Consider the following 16,647-nt stretch of genomic DNA (forward strand, 5'->3'; position numbering starts at 1 on the left):
ATCATGTCAACGGTTGCTAAGCCAGTGTTCTAACAAATTCGTTTTTTTCAGAGAAATTTATTAGCAGGTCTTCAAGCCTTAGGAAGCAAACCGCCATTCTTCCATATATATATATATATATATATATATATATTTCATTAGTTATTGGTGGAGCTGGCAAGCATTAAATTTAGTCAAAGCATCATACAGCTCAGCACCATTCGCAAGAATTATGTAATATTTTAAGTAACCGACGGAATTATTGAAAATAAGAAAAATCATATCATCGAATGTGTGGAAATAGCGTCATATAAGTTCCATATGTTATCTTTACATTATTTATTAAAAACCTCCGAAAATAAAGTAGACTTAAAGTCGTTCCTTTAAAGAACAAAAACATGAGGTCCTTGCTCATGGGACTGTTTGCCAACATAATCTGGGGTTTTACCTAAATAAACCAATATTTATTGAAAATTCTGAAATAAATAAAAATTTTGAATTCTTCGCCCAAAAAAAAAAAAAAAAAGATTTTACCATTTGAAAGGGTGATTTCAAATTCACTATTTCATATACTGACTCTAAAGTTACCATTTGAGAAGGTGACTATAGGTTTGTTTAGAACAAACAAACTAGAGAAAGTTGGTCACCAAGGACAAACAACCTAACCTCACCCTTTCAAATGCTAACTTTAAAGTCCCCATCTAAAATAATGACTCTGAAGTCGTCTTCTCAAATGGTGAAATCTTTACTTTGGACTGCCTCTCAAATTTCAAATAATTATTGGATTATTTAGTTAAATAACCCAACATAATCCAACTTTAAGTCAAATTCCAAAATTACTTCAATATATTAAACTTTTCCAAGAATAGAAAATTTGCTATATGATATAGAAACTTAAAGATTGCCACTTCAAATAACGACTTTATAGTTTATAGTTGCTACCGCATATGGTGACTTTTCTAGAATTACACCTTTGGAGGGTAAACTTAGCAATAACTAAGCATTGATAAATCAAAGTGTCAAATGGGTTAATTTCAATAGTTTTTTTTTTTTTTTTTTGGTCTTTGAGAGGGAGGAACGAATTCTCGAAATATGACTTATCCATTAGTTTCACTTATTCATAGTATTTTTTTTTTTTGAGAACATACTCGTATCCTTTTGTATAAATTCATGCTATCACAATCTCATGAATAAACCAAGTTGGGAGATGTAAAAATTTTGGCGTATGGAAATTTGAGTATCTTTCCAGAGGTGTTTCACTAAAATTAGTGGACACAAGAATATGAAATAAAACATAGTGACAGATAAATCCAACGAAGTATTTTCTGGAATAGTTGCCACAGTTAAAAGAAGCTTAAGGTCTCTGTCAAAGAAAAAAATTTTAAAGTTGGTATTTGAGGCAAGGACTTTAAAATCACTGTTTTCAGATAGCAAAATCTCTATTTAGGAAGACATCAAAATGTTGTACCAGTTTTGGAGTTTCAGTCGTTGACTTTTAAAGTTTAAAATGTAATAGGTGTACAACAACTGAACGATGCAAAGCATCACCTACTCTTCATGAGTTTCCAAAACTCTGTTTTTAGTTAGTAATTTTGACCTTTTTCAATTTCTTAGTTTTATTTAATGAATTTATTAACCCAGTAAATGTCTATGAAGCTTAGAAAATAAATAGCAATTTAAAACTTGGAAATAAGTTCACGAAAAATAAACCTAGTTCAAATATACGTATCATATTGTGGAGAAAAAGTACAAAAGAGTAGCTAACACCATCTCGAAGACATATAAATTCCAAAAAAAAAAATCATTGTCACTAATGTAACCAGATTTTTAATGAAATCATAAGCTCTTAAATATGAAAGCAAAGGAAAAGATGGGGAGGTGATTCAGTAATACTTTACTGCCCTGAACAAAAAAATTATACACTTTGGCACTAGAGTTTAAGAAACATTTATGGCAGATTGTTTCAATAAGGTCCATGGAATCATCTTAGATAAACCAGTTCGTTTGAACCATTGATGATCGGGGTTCCAGTTACAGTTTGGGAGAATTCGTTTGGAGCAACCATGATTAGAAACTTTTAAAGTTCTAGAAATTTTTTCAAAGTTTCATTGATTATTACTGATTATTGGATACATTAAAAGAAAGTGAAGAAATTTCAAATTTTCAAAATTACTAACAAAAAACAGGGTTCAAGAAACTTAAGAAAAGTAGAAGGTGGTTTGCATCGTTGAGTTGTTTAACTATATCAACATAATATCGTAATTGCTAGCTTATTGTTGTCTCTAATCATGTCCAAGTCCAGCTGCGATTATGACCATGGATATTATTTTCTTGCTTGCCAACTCGGCACAAGTTGACCAAAAATAAGAGATAAAAGAAATTGTTAGTTGTACCTTGATCGATTGGACATGCCTCCAAACCCTTCTTCGGCTTCATAGGAGTAATAAATAAATTGCTGCATGTGGTAGTGATGGTGGCATTTCGTTGACTTAATTTGCTATTGATTACAAAAGATTAACGAAACAAAAGCAATTGCATAAATTAACCAAGTTTTTATCGTAGAAAATCAACCACTAATCCATTTGTTGTCTTTAAAAATTACATTTCTTGCTTTGCATTTTTTTAACTTGGTTTTCTTCTTCATTCATACCACTGCAATTAGCCTATATTTGCATAGTAAGGGTAATGGTTTTTTTTTTTCTTTTAATTTGCTTTAGCTTCTTTTCTTATCTGTAGTGAAGTGCTTTTCTAATCTTTTGTTTTTACTAATCGATTGATCATCAGGTTTAGCTTTCTAACATGTATATAAGTAGTTCAATTGTGGTAAATCATGCTTCGCAATAAAAGTAGTGCATGTTATGTGCAAATTAAGTGATATCTGTCATATATTGTTGTTCTTTTATTGCCTTTGTTATGTATAAATTTTTTTCCAGAAAATAGTAGTAAATTGTTTCGTTCATTGTATGCAAAACAACTGAAAGAAGTACTTTGCTACTTAATCAACGCAATTATGACCTTGCAATACAAATGGAAATGAATTTCAGAAGAAAATCACATTGAAAAAATAAAAAGTTAATTCTATATACGTTGACACTGTATATACCATTACAGTTAAATACATGACACATATGCAAAAGTTTTTTAAATTCAAATTTAAATTAGTTATCATGTATTTAATGATGATAGTAATACACTGTCAGTGTATAAAATAGTTATCCAAAAATAAATGGAGGAAAAGAAAATAAACAAATTGGCAAAAATATTAAAGTTCCGTTGCACAATGTTTTTAAGGAATTATGGGCTGATCAAAAAAATTTTGAATATCAAAGAAATGTAACTAGCATAAAAGCTCTAGAGGTTAGAGTGACACCTTTCATTTTTACCAAAAAAAAAAAAAAATGAAGCATCGGTTGAAGAGCATAAAGTGATGGGCATACCAAAAACATATAGCAACTAAAAAATGTTCTTTTTAACATATTTTATCAAGTATCTGCAGCCAAGAGATCTATATATATGGAAAGAAGAACGAGTACGATCATAGAACACAATCTTGAGCAAGTAGATAGAGGGTGAGATATGGCCAATGACAGTACTGCCTCTTTGGACCAATCCTCCTCATCCATGAATTGTGGAAATGGCAATTTTAGCTACTCAAAAAATTCTACTCTTCAGGTGCATAAATCATAGCATTTATTTATTTCTTTATTGCTGTTATTCTTTCATAAAGTGCTTAATTCTTATCACCTATAGAGTTATGCATCAGGGGCATTCATTCATTCCAGAAAGCAATTACATCCAGTAAAAATGTAAATTGGAATTGAACCGTCATCCATTGGCAAATTGAGAGAAAAGCTTTTCCTTTATGCAGATTGAGCTTTACATATTAAGTTCATATAGATTCTAATGCGCATGACAACCTTTTCTTCGTGACTGCAGAGAGTAGGATCAATGAAAGCAAATACAATCATCGAAGAGGTAATTGCAGACAGGCTTATCATCGAGAAGTTTTCTACTTCTTCAAACACCGTGCGAATTGCAGATTTAGGATGCTCAGTTGGTCCAAACACCTATTTTGCAATGCAACATATAATAGGAGCAATAGAAAAGAAATGCGAATCAAAGGGCCTCAGTCCTTCTCAATTTCCTGAATTTCAAGTTTTCTTCAACGATCAAACCACTAATGACTTCAATACTTTGTTTACCTGTCTCCCTCCAGAAAAAAAATACTTCGTTGCGGGTGTTCCAGGTTCTTTCCATGGCCAATTATTCCCCAGCTCCTCTATGAACATCGTCTATTCCTCTTTTTCTTTCCACTGGCTTTCTCAGGTGCCAAAAGAGGTGCAGATGAAAGACTCTCCATCATGGAATAAGGGAAGAATCTTTTACGCCAGTGCATCTGATGAAGTAGCTCAAGCTTATGCAGCACAATTTGCCGGGGACTTTGACTCCATCTTGAGTGCTAGAGGAAAAGAGATCATCAGTGGTGGAATAATGTTTACTTTCATGTTAGCTCTCCAGGATGGTTGTCACCCCTCCAAACACATACTTAGTTTCTTTTTAGATGCTGCTGGATCTATTCTCATGGATATGGCACATGAGGTAATTCATAAGTGGCCAAAATCATTGGACGAAGTATTAGAGTTCAATTGAGACCTGTACAATTTTCCATATAGCATACAATAATTAAGAACGAAAAGTATTTATTGACTAATGCTAATCTGTGGATATTTATATATGTAGGGTTTGATCACGGCAGCCCAAGTGGATTCCTTTAATATGCCTCTGTATCTTGGAACACCAAAGGAGATAACAGGGCTCATAGAAAGGAATGGATGGTTTAGCATTGAGAGATTGAAGTTTTTGGATCACAAACCAGGAGTGGATGAACCAATTCAGCCAAGCAAGAATACTGCACACTTAAGAGCAGTTATCCAGGATTTTATCAGAGCACATTTTGGGGCTGAGATAATAGATGAACTGTTTGATAGGTTGCATACGAATATTGCAGCTCACAGAGATCTTCATTTAAGTTTGAGTAAGGCGGGAGTTTTGTTGTTTGTTGCTTTGAGGCGGAAATGAATCGGTCAATGTAGTCAATAAGCTTTGGTTCTTTCCATGTTTTCCAACTCCAAGCATATCTTTTCCTTTGAAATGCAGTTTTAATCCTCAATATTTGATTTATATGTCAAACTGATCATTTATGTTATCACCAAAAAAATGTGGTCCCTAGAATTTTTAATTTTAAGTAAATTTTGTACAATTAACGAAAATTCAGCAAATTGCTAGCAGCTGACAGTTCTAAATTTACAATTTTGGTCCCAATATTTAGAGTTTGAATTGTTATATATTTTAACATTTAAATGGTGGTATTGAGGGTTTTAGGATGAATTGAAATAAAATTAGATTGAAATTGTGTTAGATGTATCCTAGGAATTCTAATATTAAAAAAAAATGAAAAAGCTAATTAAACTTCTTTTTCTTCTTTTTTATTTAATCTATTCATGTCACTAATTTCTCATATATTTCTTCCTTTTTTTTGGTATGGTTAGTCTCAATTTTGGACTAACCATGTTTATTATTTTTACATTATGAATGATTAATTAATAGTGCGTGTTTTAACTCTTTTTACTTATATTGATAATTAAATACTCAATAAATATCCATTTAAAACATAACTTCTATATACTATATGTAAATTAAATTGATTTTTTTATTTTTTTCTTTTTCTCTTTTACATTCCAGTAAGTTATCAATTAAGATTGAATTGAAGTAGGAATTTTATAGAATTATTCGAATTATTTGATACAATTATTGATGTACACAAGCATTATAATAAATGCTTTGAAACTTTCTATTGGAATGTTGGGATTTTAATAGAAGGGGACAACAATAAAAAAATAAAAATATTTGTTTTAAAAAATTCCTATAAATACTTAAATTGGCAACTTAAAGCTAACATCCACAAGTTATGCCAAATTTTGCATGGCAATATATATTACAAATTTATATATTAAAATTAGAAGTAGCCTTTTCTTTTACTAATATTCATTTTATACATAATATATGTATTGTTATCTAGCTGTAATGAATTAATCTAAAAAGAAGATGCTTTGTAGGGTAATTGAAAATTTTGTATTGATTTGAAGTGTTTTTTTTATGGAAATTTCATGGGGATTTGGAAACATATTTATCGTATATTTCAATCAATTCAAATTTTCTTCTACTTTTAAAACACTAACTGTAACTATTTGAAACCTAAAGGGATGTATCGTTTGAAACTTCAAAAATTATGAACAAAAAATGCAGCCAATTCGGTTTTAATGGTTATTTATTATGATTTTCCTTCAGCAATTTAAATCTGCATCAAAGTAGAAACTTTGAGAACCCTATTTATTTTAGTCAAAAATATTAGGGACTAGTTTAGTATGCAGACTAAATATTTGGGATCAAAACAATATTTCTCCCAAATGGTGGGAAGAGTTATGCAAGTGTGTCAATGCATTAAAGAACGCTTATTATCTTATGGTTCCAATCGGAATAACCTTTAAGGATCACTGCTTTTTGATCATTCGATCCAAACCTCGGCACCCAAAATCCATGCAGGATTATCTCCATCAAATTTCTCATTATTGGTATCTTCATTTATTCATATTTAAATCATGTAATGTAATAAAATTATGAAATTGTATCATTATTATTCTTTGTATATCTATATTAACATGATAATTGTTTTGAAAATATTTTGACATTCAATTTACATGAAATATATGAATGGTGAAAAATAGGTCAAAATTGTAACAAAATTTACAATGATTAATCAGACAATAAAACTTAATCAATTTGACACTAAATTTTACGTATAACATAAATAATGAAATATATTATGAATAGTATTGATTTTTGAAAATTAATTTTTATTAAGCATAATGAAGAGATGTTCTCTCCAATGCAATTGAGCAAGTCATGTCCATATATAACGGTTTCATCGTTTCTTCAAGCATCCAATTAAGGGTTATGATGGAATGAGTGAAGCCTCCAATAAACATTATGTCCAAACCTCATTACTAGGCGATGGTCATATCTTTGAAGTAATTACTGTTTTTTTTCTATATTTTCTTATTCTATATTTTTATACTACACCAGTAATAAAAGGGAGTTGAGATTTTTTATGGTTTTCAAATGCAATTTTCATCATCTTAATTGTTATAAGTTTCTAAGTACTGATAGTGTATGCACTGGTGAGGTTTTCATACATACAAAATTTGAATTTTAAATTTAAATTAAGATTAATTGTCATACATTCAAATTCGATAGTGCATATACAGACCAGTGTATATAAGATTAATGTTAAATTAAAAATCTTTTTTTTTAAGGAAACTCGTGATGTTAAACTATTATTAAGATTAATGTTATGATGTTAAGTTCACAACTTTTGCCAAAAAAAAAAGGAAAAAAAAAGCACAACTAAAGATGCCAATGCCCTCATCCTTTCGGTCAATGAATATGGGGACCTTTTTCACTTTGGAGCAACAGGTACTGCCCTAGCTATGATGATTTGAAGACTGTCCAAGAGTTCCTCAGTGTCCAGCACAACACCATGAACAGCTCTGTCCGATAAATACGTCTCAGCCCATCCCCACCAGGGCTGTTGTCTTGGCTTCATCAAGAAATTTCACATACAATTGTATTTCCCAAGCCTTTATCCATCCCAAGTGGCAGCACAGAGCAATATCAAGAAAAGCTACAGTTTCCTAGACTTTGACAAATACTTCCTCAAAATATATTAGGCCTCTTAATATTCTCTCCACCAAACCTGACTGTGACTCCTCGTCTGTTGCGGTTGGAAGCTCCCGGAAAAACGTAAGCCACTGCATAATAAACTAAGCCACATCAGTACAAGCAGGAATTAATATTTGCCACTTACCAGTGCAACCGTTTATATAATGGGGTACAATATTTTAAAAATACTCTAGTTTATCACTAACCACTTTTACAATTTTACGTTCAATTACTGTTCATATTGGCGTATATATGTTATTTATCTCGATAATGTGTCTTTATTCGACCTTTTTATTTGACTTTTTTGCATTAGTTTATAGCCACCAACTTATGAACGGTTGTGAGTATACCGTCTGTGTCCTTAGTCCATTAGTACATAATGCAATGATTGGATATTGAACAATTTGATTCAACACAACAAATTGGCTTAGTGCACCATTTGCCAGTTTTTTGGTTTCACTCCTAGAGGGTGCCTTAAGTACACCCGTCTCATTCATTCCCATTCTCCTCCTCTTGGCATAGGACCAGTTGCAATTGTTGTATTAAAAAGAAAAAAGAAAAAAATGATAAGGTAGGAAAGGCATATGTCGTAGTACTTTTTCATCAATGTTAGCTGCCCTAAAGCGGGCTATGGCACGGTCATAGGGACCAGAAGGGCGGATAGAGGACCATCCGACGAGAAGTCATCGATGCACTGGACAATCACAATTTACAGTTACTCACAGATGGGCTTATCGCCGTGGAGGAGTACTCGGATGCTCTTGTGAGCAGGATTAGATTGAAGAAGGAGCCCACGTTTCCCCGCAACGGATCTTCTGTCTCACATTTTGTGCCATTCTCTGTCCTATTTTTTATTATATTACTACTTCTCTTATATAAACACTATGTTTTAGTTCTTTTTTTGTTTCCTTAAGATCCAATAACTATTAATTGAGTAATACAAAAAATTTAACAAAATAAAAAAAAATAAAAATGCATAAAAAATGATATTTTTTATGAATTATCCGCAACGAGACAAAGAATGGCACATGGCGTGGGACAGAAGATCCGTTGCGGATGAATTCATAGTGTATTGATTTGAGATTTAGGGCAACCTGAACCCGATTCACAAATTGGCTTGCTTGAACACCAAAGTAGCTTCACACCATTTGTAACCATGGCCTTAACTTTGGGCTCAAAAGACAAACTGAAAAGTTAAAACTTCTTAGAGTAGATAGATGAGAAGTTCTCGCCGGTGATCGGTAGTATTTATAGATGGAAGCTTGGAAGGCAGGTGTGTGTGAAATGTCAACAATTAAGTTATGCCAGCTGATAATTGGCAAGTAATGAAAAATTTCAGACTATCCATTGAAAGAAATATTGCTGAAAAGAGGAAACTAGAGACAGTTTTTTCTTTTACTAAAGGTCTGTTTGATAACATACAAAAGTGTTGAAACTGAATCTTTTCAGATATTCAGATGTTTTGAGTGTTTGATAAATGAAAATCTATCTGCTGAACTTGTTAAGCAGTGCTGAACTTGTGTGTATTTTTTTCAGCACAAGAATCCTAACTGAATGCTTAATTCGGATAAAAATCAATAGAATTACTTCAACTACGTTATCTTCTCTACCAAATCTACCCTTATTTGTTAATCATATTCAAAATTCGTATCTCATTAAACAATCTGGTATTTTCTATTTAACGGTTTTTTGTTTCTCTTTTCTCCCTTTTTAATGACTTTCACATCTTCTCCATACTTTTCATATAATATATTTCATCTTTTATATTAATTTGATTTAAAAATAAATATTATCATTTTCATACCTAACAATTTTAAGCTAATTAAATCATATGTTCTATTTCTTTTTTGAATGAAAAGATATAAGGGCAAAATTGTCAAATTAAACTTATTAAGCATTCAGTTATAAATATTTATCAAACAATATAAATAGCTTAGTATTAAAATTCAGACATTCATATATTTTTTTTCATTGTTTAAAATTCAGTAAATTAATTGTTTCATTATTCAGATTTCAAAATTCAAACTTCAAAATTCAGATTCTGTTTTATCAAATGGAACCTAAGTGATGATTTTAAGTTTTAACTTCCATCAAATTACAACTTAACAAGAAACGTCTCAGAAGATTATGAATTATGATTACCATTTACCAATTACCAAATCTAGTCACTTCCAGGCCCTTTTTTTTTTTGTTTGGATGTGCTTTTATGATGACGATAATTGAATATGACAACGGTGGTAAGAAATTTAATCATATGTATAAAAATTTTGTAGGTTAACTAGAGTTAGAACGTTTAGTTGATAAAGTGATATTATAACTAATTAGTCCATGTGATAATTATAATATAATAGTCCATTGAGGGAAAATGGAGAGGACCCTAATCCACATGCGTATGTTATAAGATAAGTTAGGTTAAAAAAAAAGAGGATACGCTGGGGTGAGTACTTGCATAAATTGGAAGAAAAGAAAGAAAACGTGAAAGCATGTATTTTAGGGCAACAGCGTGTTTTATTAATTTTATTTTACTTTCTTTTGTAGATACGCAGCAATCAATAATAAATAATTTAGCCAATTTCACCGTCTTCTCTTATTCCATTCTCCTAAATAATGTGATCGTGGCCAAAGCCAGATAGAATCAAAAAATTATATCTAAAGAAATGCGTGTATAAGTAGGGCAATAACAAAATATAGGCTTAAGAAAATGCAGAAGTTAACATTGATCGAAGTTAATGGTGGAGAAAAGAACTATAATTGGGACTTAAAAATGATTTGGTGTGCTGTGCCATTAGCAAAGCCGATAATTGTCATGGATACTAAATTGTACAGAGTCAAAAGAATAATTGGGACTTATATTGTACGTTCATTTTCATGTGTCAAAAGCGCACCTAGGCTGAAAACTAACGACTTCATGAAAATCAGCACAGTATCATTTCAGGCATCATGGCTCTTACAATTCTGAGACCATTTTGAAAGAACAGTAACATAAAAAAAGAGAAACTCTTAATATAGGAATGTGAAAAACTGAAATTTAACCAGCTTTTCACTATAAATATTGCTTGTTCAACTTTAATTGAAATCCAAAATTAGATATAAGCAGGCTACAAATAATGAAAATTGACTCTTAATGGAGGCTTTGGATGTATCACACCTTGGTATTACAATCCCTGTTACACCTTGTATTAAAATGATACAGAAGTACAAAAGTAAGAGTGACCTAATACCAAGATTGTATCATCACGTCAAAAGCAGTTGATCTCGCAAGCTGTGGCCTACTCCATATAAATATTTTACTTGTTCTAAACTTGATTGGGTATATGTGCATCAATGAAAATGGTACGGAATGTCATACCAGGACAATCAATGTTTGAACTTTTCAAAAACTTTTGATGATTCTTTGCTAATATTTTATTTTGACAGAATGACCATAAGATGGACAACTTATGCCTGAACTAATTTGTAACAAGAATGGTTACATTTTGGTTCCAACTGGAATGTGCCTTATGCATAGTAATTCCAAGCTTTTCTTTCATGTCCATGTCTTCTGGTCTCATCCTTGCTTCGAGCTTCCAATCAAAAGTATGAAGGAATGAAGCCACCATGAGATGAACCATTCGATCGCCCAGCGGAATTCCAGGACAAATTCTCCTGCCTGTGCCAAACGGAAGGAGCTCAAAATGCTGCCCTTTTACATCAATTTCACTGTCCAAGAGTCGTTCAGGCACAAATGATTCAGGGTTCGACCACAAGCTCGAATCTCTACCAATGGCCCGAATGTTAACAAGTACTAGAGTATTTTTTGGCACAATGTACCGGTCAATTTCTACATCGGCCTCATAGTAGCGGCTCACTGTGGTGACTGGAGGGTGAAGGCGAAAGGTCTCTTTAACAATTGCCTTCAAGTAAGGGAGCGCCAAAATGTCTGATTCCTGAACTAGTTTATGTTGTCCAACGACTTCTCTGATCTCAGATCTAGCTTTTTCTCTTTTTTCAGGGTTCCGCAACAAGTCTGCAATTGCCCATTCTACTGTTGATGAAGTTGCCTCAAATGCTGCAAGAAAGAAATCCTGTACCAGAATGGAGTCAGATATGTATTCAAGATTTCTCTTTTTCTTTGAGTTCTGCTAAGCTTTTGCAAATTCTGATTTAAAGCTCGTCCGTTGATTGGATCCAAAACATTGTCTCAGGTTTGCATATGGATGAAATCTATGATCTTGGGAATTTATTTGAGTGACAAGATTACTAATTAATGCAGCTAATAGATAACCTCATCCCATTAATGCAACAAACTAATATAATCTCGTGTATAATTTCCACTACTGTCCTAGCATTTCGAGATAGAAAAGAAAGGAAGAAGAAATTTTGGTGTCTACAGCAATTTTCCATCTAAATTGTTCATAAAATCGAGTAAAAGAAAGAAAACCATAATTATCTAGACAAACAATTGCCGTTAGATTTACCAGAAATTAGTAACTTTTCTTGATTTTTGGACAAAATATATCACAGGAAAGTTTAGGATTCGATACTCAGGAGAAGCACATGTTTTATGTCCGTCATGCTCCATTCATTTTTTGTGCTGCTGACTGAGATCGAGTAGAACTAGAACTTCTAACAAGTCATTCTCCTCAAATAAGCAGGGGATTTCCCTCTTTCTTGTAAGTCCAATCAATAATCTCATCGAATTTTCCAAAGTAAAAGTTGGTCTTACGCCTAATACCCTGTGGATCAATCGCTGGGAGCATGGGAAAGAAGTCAGAAAGATTTGGTTTGGCTATGATACCCACCACACCGGATATAATTTCGATCACCTCTTGAGACGCATTTGACTCATAATCAGCAAAATCAACAGAGAATAAGGTGTTTGACAGAAAATTCAGGGATGTTGTGAAGGCTGCTGCACCTATATCCACAGCTTCCTCCTTAATGGCAACAATCGTGGACATGATTACAAAGTTGTTGCACCACCTTTTCTTGACGGTGCCCTTCGCTAGCATTGAGTCGTTCTGAGGACAAAATTTGTTCTTTCAACAGTTTGCGAAGATTACGCCATTTGCTATTTATTGAAGTTATTTCTCAATTTTCTCAATTTCTCAAAGGTTGAAGCTGATTAAGTGGAATCTAAATAATGGATAAAAGACAAAGAGTAAGTTCTATACAAGTTTTTCGCTATTTGGATTTGTAAACATCATGCTATGTCTCCATGAGGACAAAATAACAATTAAATATAGTTGAACTATGACTAAGAAAAGAAAAAAAAGAAAACACAACTACTTCGATGCAAACTTACATTGAAAAAAGGGTTAATTTTTCCTTTGTACCCTTTAACTAGACCTGAAATCTTATTTTGACCACTAAACTTCAAAATGAGACACTTTAATCTGTAAATTATAAAATTTATCATACTTTAATCACAATAGTATAAAATTTATCCATTTTAGTCTTGAAAGTATAAAAGTTGCCCCTATTTAGTCCCCAAGTATATCTACTTACACATAAAACCTGTTTCACTTCCTTAATGATGTTACTTAAGTGAGACAAATTTTATTGCTCTGAGGACTAAAATGTCCCATTTTAAACTTTGAGGAACAAAGTAAAAATTTGAATATAGGTGAAGGGTGCAAAATGAAATTAACTCAAAAAAATGTGGATGCCAAGTACTATTACTTTTTAAATTGCTAATGAAGTAAATGGTCGCTGGAGGCATGATCCAGCAAAGTACTATGCTTTTTCTTTTCTTTCGGTGTATTTTACTTAACTTCAATGATTAGGAATCTACTCATGAACAATATAAAATCATCATCAATCCACGTTCAAGCATATTTGCTTCTGATTCAACAATTAATCAGTGAATAAATTGCATAAAATAACTCCAAAAATTAGCATGACAGAACTTGGAAGAAACAATAGCCAAAAAGAACTTTAGCTTATTTGTTCGATTAACATAAACATTCTTGCAAGCGTTCAGGTTATTAATACCTTAGTGAACTAGAAAGAAGTCTTAGGCCTAGTTTTGGGGGTCATAATTTGGAGTGAAAAGAGGAGAAGACTAGAGAAAGTTATGTTTCCCTCATTTTGAAATTCTAAGAAGAGAAGGATGGTTTGCATAAAAAGTAAGCAAGCTGATAATTGGCATGTTTTAAACTAATGAAAATTGAAAGGAATATTGCGGAAAAGGGGAAATTAGAGACAGTTACTTATTAACTGATGGTTTTAAGCTTTAACTTCCATCAAACTATAACTTAATAAGAAACGTCCCAAAAGCTTATGAATTATGATTAGAACTTACCATTTACCAAATACAGTTTACTTTGATAAGGTCAGTTGATAAGAAAGTAATGTCGTTTGGGTTTTGGCGTCAAGACAAAGATGTCAGTAGGTATAGATTTCTTTGGAGCTGGTTAATCATATTCCCTGTCTAATTTTTGTTTGATTTTAATCATGCATTTGCTGTCGTACAAGATGCTATAAAGAATGCAGAAATGGACGAGCCAAAGAAATTAATTAAAAGATAATTGGGAATATTGAATTTTGTTGTTGCAAATATAACATAAGTTGGGGGGAAAAATGTTAGATAAGGGGGGATGGAGTAGTTGCATAATTGAAGAAGAAATAAAAGAAATAGTGAAATAAACTATTTTAGGTTTTAAGAGATAACAACTAGATTAGTCGTTGATTCTCTAATGGTGACAACTTGATTTGTTTGTTTTGTAGATGTTCTGCAATCAATAGTAAATAATTTAACCAATGCCATCGTCTTCTCTTAATTTTATCCTCTTAAATAATGTGATCGGGATTATCATCACAGCTGGATAGAATTAAAAAAAAAAAATTAAAGAAGTAGGGGTAAGTGAGGAATACAAAATCGGGCTTTTGAAAATGTAGAAGTAAAATTGTTGGAAGCTAATCGACTTTTTTTTTTTTTTTGATAAATAATTTGAGGGCTTAGTTGCTTGCTTTTGATAGACAAAATATTATGTAGTGGTGGGGAAAAGAATCAAATTTGGGGCATTAATTGATTTCGAGGGCCATGCAACCACCAAATTCTACAATTATCATGAACACTAAATTATGCTGAAAATCATATATAACTAGTATGATGGTTGTGTCTATTTGTTTGGTATCAAGGCAAGAATAAGATAAACAATCGTACAATAACAAGTGGGGCTTGAAAAAATAACTTCAAAAGATGATATTGTAAGTTCATTTTCGTGCACCAAAAGCGCATCGACGCTTAAAATTCAAGAGGGCAAACTAAATCAGCACTGACCAATTTGAATGAGAACAGCAACATAAAAAGGGAAACTCTTAGCTGCCAGAATCTGCATGGAAAAAGCTGCAAATTAACCAGCATTTTACTAAAAAAAAAAAAAAAATGCTTGTTTAACGTTTACAGAAACTTAAAACTAGATATTGGCAGATTAAAGAAATTGAAAATTGACTGATTATTTTCCTAAGTCATTGAAGATTGTTTTGGCAAGAGAAATTTGGAAGTATTTCATTAACGTGTTATCTCTTTACAATCCATAAAACCTGCTAGTCGGCCGTGTACATGTTGAAGAAAGCTGCAGCTTCGCCAATTATTCAGTTCGAAGCACATTTATTTAGACGACACCTGCAGATAATGTTAATATATTAGAGATAACCAATAGATAATGGTTGATCCTTACAAGTACGACTGTATCAATCATTAGAACTATCAAAGCTATTATAGAAGTAATTTCTCAATTTTGAATTCTTTGGAAGGTGGAACAAATTAATTTAGATGATAATGCATCTTGGCAGTAATATTTATTTTGACAATCAAATCTATTGTTGAATGTGCAATCTGTAGTTTAGAACTAAAGGTGCGAATGTTTAAGCTACTCAATGTAATAACAATGGCGGGAAGAAAGCAAAACCTAAGTCGTACATAGGTATATTTTGCTCTGCGCTAATGGACATTTCCATGGGGAACATGTTTGGATAGGAAATCACTATGCTGAAGAGTTTGATTTCTTTGACCAGGGTAAAGCTTCATTTTTAATGTTTACTATTTGAATTTTTAAGTAATTACCACAATTTGATATTAGAAGGATGTAAAGAAGGCAATTGATAATTTGGGGGGGGGGGGGGGAGAAACCCACAATATTTGGACCATACTGAAATAACTATAAACGCAAATATTTTCCTACTATTTCTTGGATTTCCTCATCCCACTTTTGAATTAGTAATTTTGATATTTTCATTCTCAATTTTGTGTTGATGAATTTAATAAAAGCGAGTTAAAGCAAATGAAACTTAGAAAATTAATATCAACTTAATACTTAGAGATGAGTTCAAGAAGGATAGGCCTAGTTGAAAACTTAGAAAATTAATATCAACTTTAGACATGAGTTCAAGAATAATAGGCCTAGTTAAAACTTAGAATCCTTCTCGCTGCTGTCAGGTTTAAGATTTGTGCCTAATAGTTAGGGGTAATGAAAGATATAGGGAGGGGTGGGAGGATTTTTTTTTTTTTTTTTTTAAAAAAAAGGATATGAATCATTATATATCGGAATAAGCTAGACTTGAATATATGCTATGTCTGGGTGTAACAAATTTATGATACTATCATACCCTATGTAACAACACCAAAAGTAAGAGCCAGAGTAATACCAAAAGCGTGTCATCGCCTCAAAAAACAGTTTGTCTTGCATGTAAGAAAATGATACGTATTGTACTTGTTCTAACCTTGATTTGATGTGCATGTAAGAAAATGATAGAGAAAGCGATATTAGTCCGATCATTTCTTTAAGGAACATTTCAATGGAAATGGGGCTCTTCAGTTGAGTTTCGTCTGATTGAGTCCAATTGCCTAATTTTTACAATATTTGGTGTAAATTTATACAGCTTTAGTTATGTGAGAGGTCAAAT

At 32.1% G+C, this 16,647-nt stretch overlaps 2 protein-coding genes across 2 annotated transcripts; one reads left to right on the plus strand and one right to left on the minus strand.

Moving 5' to 3' along the window:
- The first annotated feature begins 3,531 nt into the window (after positions 1 to 3,531).
- On the plus strand, positions 3,532 to 5,106 carry LOC113716118 (loganic acid O-methyltransferase-like). Its single transcript, XM_027240414.2, has 3 exons — positions 3,532 to 3,651; positions 3,916 to 4,578; positions 4,720 to 5,106. The coding sequence occupies exons 1-3, from the start codon at positions 3,556 to 3,558 to the stop codon at positions 5,056 to 5,058; spliced, it is 1,098 nt and encodes a 365-aa protein (XP_027096215.1). The 5' UTR covers positions 3,532 to 3,555; the 3' UTR covers positions 5,059 to 5,106.
- Positions 5,107 to 11,207: 6,101 nt separating this feature from the next.
- LOC113716119 (cytochrome P450 76T24-like) lies at positions 11,208 to 12,749 on the minus strand. The gene is made up of 2 exons (XM_072070125.1): positions 12,473 to 12,749; positions 11,208 to 11,806 (listed from the first exon to the last, which is right to left on the minus strand). Exons 1-2 carry the CDS (start codon positions 12,747 to 12,749, stop codon positions 11,208 to 11,210), a joined length of 876 nt encoding a protein of 291 aa, XP_071926226.1.
- Between the last annotated feature and the right edge of the window lie 3,898 nt (positions 12,750 to 16,647).

The sequence above is a fragment of the Coffea arabica genome, chromosome 11c, assembly GCF_036785885.1.
Source record: "Coffea arabica cultivar ET-39 chromosome 11c, Coffea Arabica ET-39 HiFi, whole genome shotgun sequence".
Taxonomy (NCBI): Eukaryota; Viridiplantae; Streptophyta; class Magnoliopsida; order Gentianales; family Rubiaceae; genus Coffea; species Coffea arabica.

What these genes read in the sequence shown, in the direction of transcription:
- LOC113716118 (XM_027240414.2), top strand. Translation starts at nt 3,556, where the DNA reads ATGGCCAATGACAGTACTGCCTCTTTGGACCAATCCTCCTCATCCATG. An exon ending in CAAAAAATTCTACTCTTCAG is followed by an intron (nt 3,652 to 3,915) that starts GTGCATAAATCA and finishes TCGTGACTGCAG; the next exon opens with AGAGTAGGATCAATGAAAGC. An exon ending in TCATGGATATGGCACATGAG is followed by an intron (nt 4,579 to 4,719) that starts GTAATTCATAAG and finishes TTATATATGTAG; the next exon opens with GGTTTGATCACGGCAGCCCA.
- LOC113716119 (XM_072070125.1), bottom strand. Translation starts at nt 12,749, where the DNA reads ATGCTAGCGAAGGGCACCGTCAAGAAAAGGTGGTGCAACAACTTTGTA. An exon ending in CCCAGCGATTGATCCACAGG is followed by an intron (nt 11,807 to 12,472) that starts GTATTAGGCGTA and finishes TCTTTCTTGCAG; the next exon opens with CATTTGAGGCAACTTCATCA.